Source organism: Dipodomys merriami, unplaced genomic scaffold (genome assembly GCF_024711535.1).
Source record: "Dipodomys merriami isolate MVZ:Mamm:240054 unplaced genomic scaffold, mDipMer1.0.p SCAF_1, whole genome shotgun sequence".
Taxonomy (NCBI): domain Eukaryota; kingdom Metazoa; phylum Chordata; class Mammalia; order Rodentia; family Heteromyidae; genus Dipodomys; species Dipodomys merriami.
This window is the reverse complement of record NW_027202270.1, coordinates 88,513,085-88,526,759: the sequence shown is the minus strand read 5'-3', so window position 1 is coordinate 88,526,759 and position 13,675 is coordinate 88,513,085. Positions and strand designations below refer to the sequence as shown.

Sequence of the window (13,675 nt, the reverse complement as noted above, 5' to 3'; positions counted from 1 at the left end):
AAACTCAGAAGTGATCCATTCACAAAACAAATTAGTACAGCCACCATCGGAGACTACAGTATAGAGGCTTCTCAAAAACTAAAAGTAGAGGTGGAGGTATGGCTCAGTAGTATAATGCTTTCCTAGCAAGTGCAGGGTCCTGAGTTCACACCTCAGTACTGAAAAAAATAAAAAATAACCAAACAGATAAACAAAGGAGTAAAAATAGATTTAGTATGTGATCTAGCTGTACCACACCTGGGTATAAATAAAAAGTAAATGAATCAACATACACAAGAGATACCTACTTGTCCATGTTTATTGTGGCACTATTTCATAATAGTCAAGTTATACAATTAGTGTAGGTGACAGTTAATGTATAAATGGATAAATATATGGCATATACACACATATATTTTTACATATGCATACATATCATATACATAGCACATATATTCATATATGATGCATTATTCAAAGGGGAATGAAATCCTGTCATTTACAGCAAAATGGATAAAACTGGAGACATTATATTAAAACAAAGTAAGCCAAACACAGAAGGTTAAGCATTACATCTATTTTACATGCATGGAAATTAAAAAGAAAAAATAATTACCTGATGAATAGAGGTTATTAGTTTTCAAACTTGACTTAAAAGTAGAAGATGAATTATTAAGGACTGGGATGGTTGTGGGGTGTGGGCTAAAAGGAGAGAGGTAGATGAACATGACCAATTCACAAATGTATGCCTAGAAGGAAAAATCACAGTAAATTCCATTAATCTGGTCAATAAAAATATTTCTTTCATTCTTAAAATAAATAATCCATTATGTTCTCTGTTGAAGCTGTCTCAGGTTGGGCTAGTTGTTAATCCCAGGACTTTCTTTAGGGCAGCTTTCATGTCTTTGTTTCGAAGACTGTAGATAAGGGGATTTAAGAATGGAGTCACTGCTGAGTAAATCAAAGTGACAATCTTGTGCATTCCGGCTGGACTTCCTGATGTGGGGCTCACATACATCACCATCAGGGTCCCATAAAAGAGAGACACTACCATTAGATGGGACCCACATGTGGAGAAAGCTTTCTTTCGACCAGCACCAGAAGGAATACGGAGCACAGCTCTGAGAACCAGTGTGTATGATCCCAAGATGGAGAGGAAGGGCCCAAAGATAATCATGGAGTTGAAAGTGTAACATATAAGCTTAATGGAAGGAGCAGGGACACAGGCCAGTGCAAACAATGGGCCTGGATCACACAGGTAGTGGTCAATGATGTTAGGTCCACAGAAAGGAAGCTGGGAGATGAGTATAATAGGGACTGGATAGCAGAGGAATCCACCCACCCAGCACACACAGATCAGGATTACACAGAACTTTCCAGTCATGATGGAAGGGTAATGTAGTGGACGACAGATGGCAAGGTACCGATCATAAGCCATAATTGATAAGAAGAAACACTCTGTTGTACCAAGGGAAAAAAATAGATAGAATTGGAGGAAACAGCCAGAGAAGGAGATGGTCTTAGTCTCAGAGAGAATATTGAACAACATGTTTGGGACAGTGGAGGAAACATACCAGATCTCTAAAAAGGAGAAGTTTCCCAAGATTATATACATGGGTGTGTGAAGCCTCCTGTCCCATCTCACAGCACATGCAATTGCCCCATTTCCCAGCAAGGTCAGGAAATAGAGAATCAGTATCATTGAGAAGAAAAAACTCTGCATCTCTTTTTGAGCACTGAAACCCAGGAGAATAAACTCACTCACAAAATGTCTTGTTTTGTTCTGGGATCCCAAAGCTGTTAGAAAAACAGAAGGAATTAAGAAATGAACAATTCTCAACATTTAGATTTTGCAAATACTTTTCTGGCAAATGTTGACATTATCTCATTCGATCTTTAAGCTAAAAGGAAGTGTACTTTATCCTACTCTTTTATGAAGTTATGAAAAGAGAAATTTAAGTGGTTCACTTAAATCTATTTGCTAAACCAGTAACTCATAGATATACTAGAGACTGGTTTGAAATAAGCGCCATTTAATTTCAAACACTACTATGATTCTGAGTCTCAGTAATGGATGAATCATTGATGATGAATCATCTTCCCTTGAATAGTCTACACACACACTTTTTTATTTTGAAGCAAAACTGAGTATAAACTGGAAGAAAAAGAGCTGCTCAATTGCTTCTTTAGCCAAAGTTTCATAAATCAAAGGCCAGTAAAAGCAGATAAGAATGAAACTGTGGGTAGGAGTCTCAGGCTCCTTTGCCTCCTTAGGGAGGCAGTGCAGAACATCTAGGAATCTGTAAAATGTTTGAAACTGTCTACCTAGTTTCCTCTCCATCAGCCCCTCTCCCCCAGCACCTGGATTTGTTGAGCAGTCCAGCCCATTCCTCATCCTAGGAGCTCTGGTTCTCTTAAAGTACCAAAACAAATTTATCTCTTAGAACTTCATAGGTCAATAACTAAATTTAACCTTGTTTAAGTTACACAGGTAAGTCAATTCTATTTCCCATGATGGTGATACTGAAGTCTTAAATAACTGAAAGCAGAAGTTATGTTCCCTACATATGATTTCTTTTGCAGCCCATAATTTTCCCTGGATTGTCTGTACCCTCTCCTAACTCCCCCAGTCAGCTAAGCTGCTCTATTGCATGTTATGACTTGTTTCCTAAGACAATGTGCTGCCTGTCACCTTCTCTAGAATATAAAACCACAGACCTGCTTGGGAGACTGAGATCTGAGAGCTGTGTTTTGAAGATAGCCTGGGTAAGAAAGTTTAGACTCTTATCTCTAGTAACCAACGAAATGCTAGAAATAAGTTGCAGCTCAAGTGGTAGGGTGCCAGCCTTGAGTGAAAAAGCTAATGGACTGTGCTAGGTCTTGAATTCAAGCCTCAGAGCTGGCTTGAATTCTCTCTCTCTCTCTCTCTCTCTCTCTCTCTCTCTCTCTCTCTCTCTCTCTCTCTGTCATACACATACATATACACACGTACTGTGTGCCTTAAATTCGCTAAGAATTGAATCTTAAATTCTATAGTTTGTACATTGTAAGTTCTATAGTTTTGTACATTCATCACCTTACTTTTCTTCTTTCTTTTTTCTTTTGGTCATGGGGCTTCAACTCTGGGCCTGGGCACTGTTCCTTAGCTCTTCAGCTCAAGGTGAACACTCTACCACTTGAGCCATAGCACCACTTCTGGTTTTCTGAGTGGTTTATTGGAGATAAGAGTCTCACCGACTTTCCTGGTTTTGTATCAATTAAATAATGAAAAGAAGAGTTGCCTTTGATGTGCAGAAAGTAGAAAAAGGTCTTTGTGACATTAAATGAATTAGAAATTGAGACTAGATTAAATCCTTGGATATTTTGCTAGCAACTTTCTTAAAGCTGTTGGCCTAGGCTCATTCATATGTCCTGGTTAAAGTTCAGGACATATAGCTGGGTAAGACCCCATTCATATTTTAAAGTTGCTTTTTTTTTTTTTTTGTGCCAGTGCTGAGGCTTGAACTCAGAGAATGGGCACTGTCTCTGAGTTTTTTTTTTCTCAAAGTATACCACTTGAGCCACAGCACCACTTCCAGTTTTTTATTTATGTGGTACTGAGGAATCAAACCCAGGACTTCATGTATGCTAGACAAGCACTCTACCACTAAGCCACATTCCCAGTCCATATTTTAAACTTTTGACTTTCTTCCATTCATTTAAAAAATACTATAAAATAATATATCACATATATTATAAATATAATATATAATACATTATAAAATAAAATACATATAACATTTTTATTATCTTTAAGGAGTTGTACAAAGGTGTTTCAACTCAATTTGTCAGTTTGTGAGTACAATGCATCTTGATCAAAGTCATGCATTCATTGTACCAAATATATTAACTTAAAAAAAGTAGTCACTGTCAAGTTACTTACAGAATTCCATCCTTATGCCTTTTATGCAATCTACAGAGACCAGGAGGTCTGCTTCTTAGTACTTCACCAAACCTGGAGCAAACTCAGAACAGTAAACATCTTAATGCCAAAGTAACTTTTGTTATTTATATTAACAATAGTTTTAGAATAGTGAAAATTCTTTTTCTGATTTTTGCTTTTTTTTTGTGTGCCAATCCTGGGGTTTGAACTTAGGGCCTGGGTATTGTCCTTGACCTTTTGTGCTCAAGGCTAGAGCTCTACAACTTAAGCCACAGTTTCACTTCTGGCATTTTAGTGGTTACTTGGAGATAATAGGCTTATGGAATTTCTTGCCCAGGCTGGCTTTGAACCACGATCCTCAGATCTCAGCCTCCTGAGTAGCTAGAATTATAGGCACAAGCAACCAGTGTCCAGCTGAAAATTCTTCATAATAAACATGATTGTTATGAAATATATGTTTTACTCATTATTTAGTTCAATGTGTTGTAATTGCAATGCTCATACATACTAAAATTATTAGGAGAAATATGATTTCAGGTACACTTTATGTAACATGCTATGTTTTCTTTCTTGATTGGAAAATTTATTAGATTTACAATAAAAAGAGAAAGTTGAATGTGGAATATAAATTGCTGCACTTGGGCTGGGATGTAGGTCAGTGGCAAAGCACTTGTCGAGCAAGTACAACATCTTGGGTTTGATCCCCAGAACAAAAAAAGAAAAGACAACACCCCCAAATTGTTGCACTTTAATTACTTATTCAGTCATTTGTCAAATGATTATTTACAGTTTATTGCATTTCTGACAGAGTTATAAGTTCTGAGGTACAATAAGATAAAAAATTAAAATAATGAAAAACAAAATCCTTCTTTTAAACTTTTTCTTTGTCAAAGCAATGGAGAAGGCTACTCAATCTGTACAGTCATATGAACAGACAGCTTCTTGAACCGTGTGTTATAATAACACACTCATCTGTATGCTGTGGGCTTCAACATGATACTTATTCCAGTTAAGATAAATCAAATTTGTGTAGTACAGGTGTTATCATACATTTTATTGGACAGAAAATAGACATGTTAGTCTTTTCTAGACAGTAGCCAGAGACTGAAGACATGAATTAGCTTGCCCTATTTATAGCCAGAAAGTTCTTGACACCAAGAAGAGAAATTCAATTCCAGTTCATGTGACCTGGAACCACTCCTCTCAAGTCTTGACTCCCACCTTGATATAGTTATTTGACTTCATAATGTCCAAGACCTTGTTAACGTTATTTGTGCTAAAGTGAAATCTCAGTTACATATAGAATACAGGGTTAGAGAGATATGGATGAAATTGACAAATAATTCCAAGTTTCATGGCATCCTTTCTATTGCTTCTGCTTTCAAAGAACATATGTCAGTAGCTCTTGGTGAATTTAAATCCTCTCTTTTATCATCTGTTCATCTAAAAATATAGTACAAATGGGAAGGTAGAGAGAAAAGAAAGTCAAAGAGCCTAGGAAATACTTCCTGTATAATTGATAAGGGAGTCAGACTTACTTTTCTTTCCAACCACTTGTGAGAATTTAAGCTGCATACCCAGGGAAGAACTGTTTTTAAATTGCAAGAGCAGGGGGTTCCTTTTTATTTAAGGTATGCTTTCTGGGGTTGGGGATGTAGCTCAGTGGCAGTATTTGCCTGACAGGCACAAGGTCCTAGGTTCAATCTTCAGCACTGTTAAAGAAAACAACAGAGAATGGGGAGGGGGAAAGAATCTGCTAGCCTGCTTCTTTCTGCTTGTAGGTGACCATTTATTACTTGTCAACAACTCTGAAAAAAAAATCAGCTTTTTCTAATTGCTTCTGTCAAGAGATAGCCTGTCAGCCAAAACATCAGACTAATTTTATGAACATAGTGGTACAAAACTCAGGCTACCTTCTTATTGAAAGGAATTTAATGACACCCCTCCTTCCCCCCCCCCCCCCCCGCGCCCAATATCTGAGACATCTGAACAGCATTTTCCTTAAGTGAGTTATATAGTAGATAGTCTGTTACTCCTGAGTGAGTCCTTAATGTTAACATATCATCCCAGGCACTCTATAAAAACGTCTCGAGACAAGCCTAATAAACCATTCCTACAAAGGGAGAAAGAATGAAAGGATTTTTTGGGCTTCATGTTCTCAGCAGCAGTGAGTGGCAGGAGCATTGAGGTTGAGACCGGCAGATTTCTTCACATACCTGATGGTGTGTCAAGCTCTCAGAGAAAGATGTGAGAGAAACTCCATCCCTAAGACAGTCCTCTGAAAGCGAAGTCTTGGATGGAAAAGATTTTTTTCATGACTTCTCAGACTTGCATCCTTTAGTACTCAATGTGTTTAAGTCAGTGATTATTAAGAGCTTACAAATCTCTCCTGAATAAGATCTCCAGTTCCCCAGTGTGCTTGCTGGGAGGTCCTTATTTCCTTCCCTGTGCCTATTTCTCTGTGCATGTCTTTAATTCTATGTGTATCTGTTTATGTCTTCCCCAGTGGGTTGACTAGGGAGGCAGGATAAACAGCAAAGAGAGGAAACAGAAACTTTCTTTTTGTGTGAAGGTATCTTTGTTTGAAGGAACTGATCTACTTGGGGGCAATGGGGAGGTTAATGGAAGAGGAGAAAAATGTACTTAAAGTGCATTTGTACATGTCTGAATGTCTGAATGTGGGTGTATGTATGTGCATGTGTTTTGTGTGTGTTTTTATGTTCTATCAAATTGGGCTTGTTTCATTCTTCTAAAATGCATGTCTTTTGCTTTTTAAAATTAATTACTCCTATAAAAATTAAAAATTCATGCAACTGTCAAACATTTACTTTGTACTTACTGTGTTTGGATTTTTGGACAAGTACTTAATAGTCACAGGATGGGAGCAAACAAGATCAAGAGCTTATGAAGATGACATGCTTGTTTGGGGTTCAAATATAAAGATGTGAAGCAATACCTCAATGATGTAAAGCTCACTTATAATAAACCAATAGCTACATTATACTGAGTGAGGAAAAGCTGAAAGCTTTTTATCTAAAATCTGGGGCAAGACAAGAACGATTACTTTCACAACTTTTGGTCAATACAATGACAGAAGACTGATCCAGAACAATAAACCAAGAGAAAGAAAGACATCCAAATTGGAGAAGTCAAATTGTCACTGCAGATGACACGTGTGTGTGTGTGTGTGTGTGAGAGAGAGAGAGAGAGAGAGAGAGAGAGAGAGAGAGAGAGAGAGAGAGAGAGAGAGAGAGAGAGAGAGAGAGAGAGAGAGAGAGAGAGAGAGAGAGAGAGAGAGAGAGAGAGAGTGTTCTGGAGCTTGAATTCAGAGCCTAGGAGCTATCCCTAAGTATTTGTGCTCAGGCTAATGATTTACCACTCAAGCAGCCAAGGCTTCATTTCCAGCTTTTTGGTGGTTAATTGGAGATAAGAGAATTATGGACTTTTCTGCCCAGACTGGTTGTAATTGGCAATCTTCATAGCTCAGCCTCTTGAGTAGCTAGGATTACAGCTACAAAAAATACCTAGGAATATAATTCACCAAAGAAGTGAGTGAGCATTAAAACAAAGATTACATAATATTGATAAATATTATTAAAAAAGGTGGAAAGATATCCTATGTTTTGGATCAGAAGAATCTGTGGGGAGATATAAATTAATATAGTAATTATGAAAAATAGAATGAATGTTTCTAAAAAAATAAAACAAGACTACTATGTGATCCAGTAAGTAAACATTACATAAGTATTTAAAGAAATGACACCAATGTGTTGAAGAGATATTTTCATGTTTTGTGTGTGTATGCCAGTACTAGAGCTTGAACTCAGGCCCTGGATGTTGTCCCTTAGCTTTTTCCACTCAAGGCTGACACTTGAGCCACACCTTCACCTTGAGCTTTTGTTGGTTAATGGAGATAAGAGTTTCACAGACTTTCTTCTTAGGCTAACTTTGAACCTTGAACTTCAGATCTCAGCCTCCTGAATAGATAGGATGACTAAGATCAGCCACTGGCACCTGGCTAGACATCTGTACTTTCGCTGTACACTGAAGTACTTGTCACAATGGTCAGGAAGTGAGAACAACCTAAGTTTCTGTTAACTAATAAAATAATAAAGACATTTTGGTGTGTATACACTGTCTATTCATGAAACAGACAAAAATCCATGAATGCTGTCTACTCATGAAAATCATTTGTGGCAACATGGAAAGAACTGGAAGTCATTATGCTAAGTGAAATGTGGGCATCAAAGGCCAAGTACTTGATGATCTAGTTCATATGTAGAATCATATGAACTTATTATCTAGTTAGTTGATCAAAGTAGAGACTAAAATGGTAGTTACCAGAGTCTGTGGAGTTTTAGTCCAAGGAAAAAATGAAAGGTTGATTAACTGCTACTAAGTTATAGTTAGATAAGAGAGAGAAGTTCAGGAGCTCTACTGCACAGAAAGGTGACAATAGATAAAACGTAATGTACCGTGTATATTTAAAGGTAAAAGAAGGGATTTCAAATGTTTCAATCACAAAGAAATGATAAATATTTGATGATATAGCTGTATTTGTCCTAATTTGAAAATTGGGCAGTGTATATATGTATTAAAATAGCATTCATTACTCCATAAGGCATATTATTTTAGTATTATTAAAAAATTCAATGTCTTTTTCCATAAAAGTAGAAAAAATAATCAAAAAATGTATGTGCAAAAATAAGAAGAGCCAAAGCAAATATGGGCAAAAAAAAAAAAAAAAGACTGAAGCACCATACTACCTGATTTCATACAATAGTACAAAATGATTGCAGTTAACGAGGATGGTACTGGCACGAGAACAGACCAATTGGCCAGTGAAATAAACTAAAAAGTTCACAAATGAGCCAGCATATGTGCAGGAAATTGATTTTCCATAAAGATGGTAAAGGTATCCCTTGGGAAAAAGGACAGATTCTTCAATAAGTGGTATTGTATTGGTAAAACTGGAGATCCATAAACAGAATGAAACTAGATACTTGCTATCATTCATGTAAAAATTAACAAAAAATGGGGGCTGGGAAGGTGGCTCAGTGGTAGAGCGCTTGCCTTGCATGCCTGAGGCCCTGGGTTCGATTCCCCAGCACCACATAAGCAAAAAGAAAAAAGCCGGAAGTGGCACTATGGCTCAAGTGGTAGAGCGCTAGCCTTGAGCTGAAGAGCTGAGGGACAGCGCCCAGACCCAGAGTTCAGGCCCCATGACCGGACCCAAAAAAAAAAATTAACAAAAAATGGATTAAAGACTAATATAAAACCTCAAACTATAGCTGGATGTGGTGGTATATACCTTTAACTCCAGCTTGTGGGAGACTGAGGCAGGAGGATCTAGGCCAGTCGGCTACATAGAGAGACTTTGTCAACAACAAACAGACAAACAAAAATCCCAAACTGTAAGCCACTAGAAAAATGCAGGAGAAAACTTGATATGGCCTGGACAATGAGCTCTTAAAATTAACCTCTGGAGGGTGTTCATGACTCACACACATAGTCCATCTGTTCAGGAGGCTGAGATCTGAGAATTGAAGTTTGAAGTCTGCTTGGTAGAAAAGTCTGTGAGACTCCTATCCCCAACTAACTACCAAAAATCTGGAAGTAGTGCTGTGGGTCAAGTAGTAGAGTACCAGAGTACCAGCCTTGAGTAGAAAAAGCCAAGAAAGAATGTGAGGCATGAGTTCAATAGCAGCGAATGCACGCGTGCGTGCGTGCGTGCGCACGCACACACACACGCACACACACACACACACACACACACACACACACACACACACACACACCTTATCTCTAAAGCTCAGGCAACAAAAGCAAAGACAGCAATGGGAACAGTAAGAGGGACAATCCAATCTATAAATTGAAAACATTTACAAGCCATACATGGATAAAGATTAATATCCAAAATGGTTGAGTGCTAGTAGCATATATCTGTAATCCTAGCTATTTAGGAGGCTAAGATCTGAGGTTCGAAGGCAGTTTAGGCAGGGAAGTCCATAAGACTCTTATCTCTAATAAACTGCCAAAAGAAGTCAGAAATGGAGGTCTGGTAGAGTACAATCCTTGAACAAAGAAGCTAAAGGACAGTGTCCTGACCTTGAGCTCAAGCCCCAATATTGGCACACACACAAAAGACTAATATCCAATATATATAACCTATATATATTTAAAATATCCAATATACATGTGATATATATCACAAATATTTCTTTTTAATTTCTTCTTTTTATAGTTTTATTGTAAAGGTGATGAACAGGGGGGTTATACTTATATAAGTAAGGTAATTATTATATTTCTCCCCCTCAAGTTGTATAGTTCATTTCCAACCTAGTGTCTAGTGAGTATCATTGTTGCATTCATCCTTTGTCCTGCTGTTTCTGTGATTTGCTTTCCCTTCCACAGATCAGATAAACTTATATACAAGACAAAGGGTACAGAAAACTAAAAAAAAAAAAAAGAAATAACTGCATACAGGACATAAGAAGAACCCCTTGTTTCCAATTCTTGGAGTTCATTTTGATAGTCATTTTATGTGGTTCTGTACATTTAGCAATTGGGCTATTGTGATCCCCTGTTAAAGATATCATAGACATAGTCTAGTTATTATAAATGAGGGAAACCATGCAGCCTACTTTCCTTTGGGCCTGACTTGCTTTAATATATTTTTTCCAGGTGTTTTCATTTCCTTATGAATGGATCAATGTCATTCTTTTTGATGGAAGTAGAGAACTCTATTGGAACATAAATACCTCAGTGGAACACAATGTATGAATAATGCATTTACAATGGACAAGGGACATGACAAACAATTTCTCAAAAGAAGACATACAACTAACTTGTATATACAAGTTAGTTGTGTACACAAAAATTGCTCAAAATTAATAATTATTAAAATCAAAATGCCATTTGGTAAGAATAACTGTTATCAAAAGGTCAAATATAAACACAAGGGTTTGGCAAGAGTGTTAAGGAAAAGGAGTCACTGTATGTTGTACTGGTTATGTAAGTACTTTCATGACAGAAGTTGACATGGAAGTCTCTCAAAAATAGGAGATGTCTGTACTTGCATGTTCATTGCAGCCTAATGAATAATATCTATATTGGGGCTGGTGATTTAGCTCAACAGTAGTATGTTTGTCTAGTATGCCCCAGGCCCTGAGGTCTCTATTGTATCCTTTAGTCATTTAAATTGATTCCTTAATGTAACTGTAACCTCTCTATACTTCACCTTGACAAAATTAAATTTATAAAAAATAAAAAATGATTCCTTACTCAGTTTTCAAAATATTGGAGCACCTTTATATTTTTAAATTTAATTGATTTTAAATTATCTTTAGTTGTACCAGGAGTTTCAATTCAATGTCAGTTTATGAATACAGTGCACTTTGATTAATGTCACCACTTTCATCATTCTCTCCCATTTATATTACCACCTGAACAATCTTAAGATTTAAATCCTTTAAAAATGCCAAATGCCATTAATGATTCATCTTAGATTACTGCCCTTCTACTTTCCACTTCAATTTCCCTATGGTCAAAACTAAAATATATTTTAAAAAGATGCAGGTAGAATGGCTGCAGATAGCATAATTGGAGTGGCAGAAGTTGAAAACATATTTGTTACATTTAGGAGCATGGTATCAATCAACTGTGGTCTAGCTCTGTCAGGTTAGTTGTGCAACAATACAATAGAGACTCTACTGAGAAGATCTCTTCTTTAAATGGTATATTAAGATACAGTAGCAGGAAACCAAAGTTTCATGTCTAGGGAGTGAGCTTGCTTGGTTTCACACAAATAGTTCTATGCTTGCTCTTCCTTAGGACTTTCTTCAATGATGCCTTCATGTTCTTGTTCTATAAACTATAGATCAGGGGATTTAAGAAGGGAGTTACCACAGAATAAAACAAAGTCATAATCTTTCGTATTGTAATTGGGTTATCAGCTATGGGGCTTACATATATTACCAAGAAGGATCCAAAGAACAAACACACCACTGTCAGGTGCAATCCACAGGTAGAAAAGGCTTTTCTCTGGCCAGCTGTGGACTGGACTTTTAACACAACTATCAGTAAAAGAGTATAGGAGCCTAGTATGTAGAGAAGAGTGAGAATAATGAGGGAGCTCAGGATATAGAAAACCATCCCTGTAATAGGAGCTGGGACACAAGACAGAGCCAAAAGTTGGTCCACGTCATACAAAAAATGGTCAATGATGTGGGGCCAAAAGAAAGCCACTTGTGAGAGTTGTACAGCTGAGATAGAGTAACTCAAGAACCCAAATACTCAGCAAAGAGATATTAAGATGTATCAGAGTTGTGGAGTCATGATGGTTGGGTAATGCAGAGGGCTGCAAATAGCTAGGTATCGGTCTGTCGTAAGCCATAACGCATAGGAAATATGATTCAGTTGTACCCAGAGATGTAAAAAAGTAGAACTGGAGGATATAGCCAACAAAAGAGATGGTTTATGTCTCTGAGAGGAAGTTGACTAGTATACTGGGTACAGTGGAGGTGATATACCAGATTTCAAGGAAAGCAAAGTTCTCTAGGAGAGTATACATTGGAGTATGGAGCCTCTTGTCCAGTCTTACTGCACAGACAATGGTGCTATTTCCTATGGTGGTAAACATGTAGATGCCAAAGAATATTGAGAATAGTAAATTTTGTGCCTCTTGATTACCAGGGAGGCTGAGGAAGATAAATTCTGTCACAAAGCTTGTCTCTGAATGATTCATGAATCTCAGAACTGTAAAGACATAAACTCAGTATCTTAATATTTAAAAAGGTTAGTGATCAGGAATCAATAAACTCAAAAATATAATGTAACTAAACATGACTAAAGGTAATTTAAGAAATATAATTTTATTGTTATTATTGAGGTGTGTACAGGGGGGTTGCCATTTTATAAGTCAGGTAATGAGTATAATTTATTCTGGGCAATGTAACCCCTTCCTTTGCTTTCCCTTAGGTTCCCCCTTCTGTCCCTGCCCATGCATTGAATAGTCCATTTTAAGGGTACTTCCTGTTGAACATTTGAAACAACGATATTCACAAGAAAATATGTTGGAAATGATTTGTACAATTTAGGGGGTGATGGAGGGAGGGAAAGTAGAAGAAAAATGAGGGAAGAGGTAACAAGTTTGACAAGAAATGTATTTATTACTTTATTTATGTAAGTTATGTAACTGTAACCCCTCTGTACATTACCTTGAAAATAAAAACAAAATAAAAAACTTCCAAATCATATGTAACTATGTTGAAAATGAACTATAAGACTTGTGGTTCGGGATGGGAGGGAAAAACTGGGAGGGAGAGAGAGAAAAGGCGACAATTTCCTCAGTTCCTGACTTACATAACTGTAACCATTCTGTATATCACTCTTATAACAACAATAAAAATAAAAATAAAATAGTAAAAAAATTATATGCCTTTTCTCCAAATAAAAAGACATTTATTTATTTTTTTAATTGTAAAAATACCATACAGAAGGGTTACAATTACATGGACAAGGTAATGAGTACATTTCTTATCAAACATTGTTGCCTCCTCCTTTGTTTCCCTTTCCCATCCTTTCCCTACTCCTCCCCAATGTTCTAAAGTTTGTTTTTTGACATAACGTCAAAAAGACATTTATTTATTTTATTTATTTTTGTGCCAGTCTTAGGGCTTGAACTCAGAACCTGAGTATTGTCTCTGAGCTTCCACTTCCAGTTTCTTTGGTCGTAATAAATTACCAAAATATTGCTGACTTTGAATTGTAGTC

General features: G+C 36.9%; 1 protein-coding gene and 1 pseudogene across 1 annotated transcript; both read right to left on the bottom strand.

Annotated features, from left to right (window-relative positions):
• Positions 1–829: 829 nt before the first annotated feature.
• Positions 830–4,976, bottom strand: LOC138811028 (olfactory receptor 11H6). The gene is made up of 2 exons (XM_069998939.1): positions 4,952–4,976; positions 830–1,776 (listed from the first exon to the last, which is right to left on the bottom strand). The coding sequence occupies exons 1-2, from the start codon at positions 4,974–4,976 to the stop codon at positions 830–832; spliced, it is 972 nt and encodes a 323-aa protein (XP_069855040.1).
• A 6,701-nt stretch (positions 4,977–11,677) lies between these two features.
• Positions 11,678–12,650, bottom strand: LOC138810328 (olfactory receptor 11H7-like; annotated as a pseudogene).
• Positions 12,651–13,675: the final 1,025 nt, after the last annotated feature.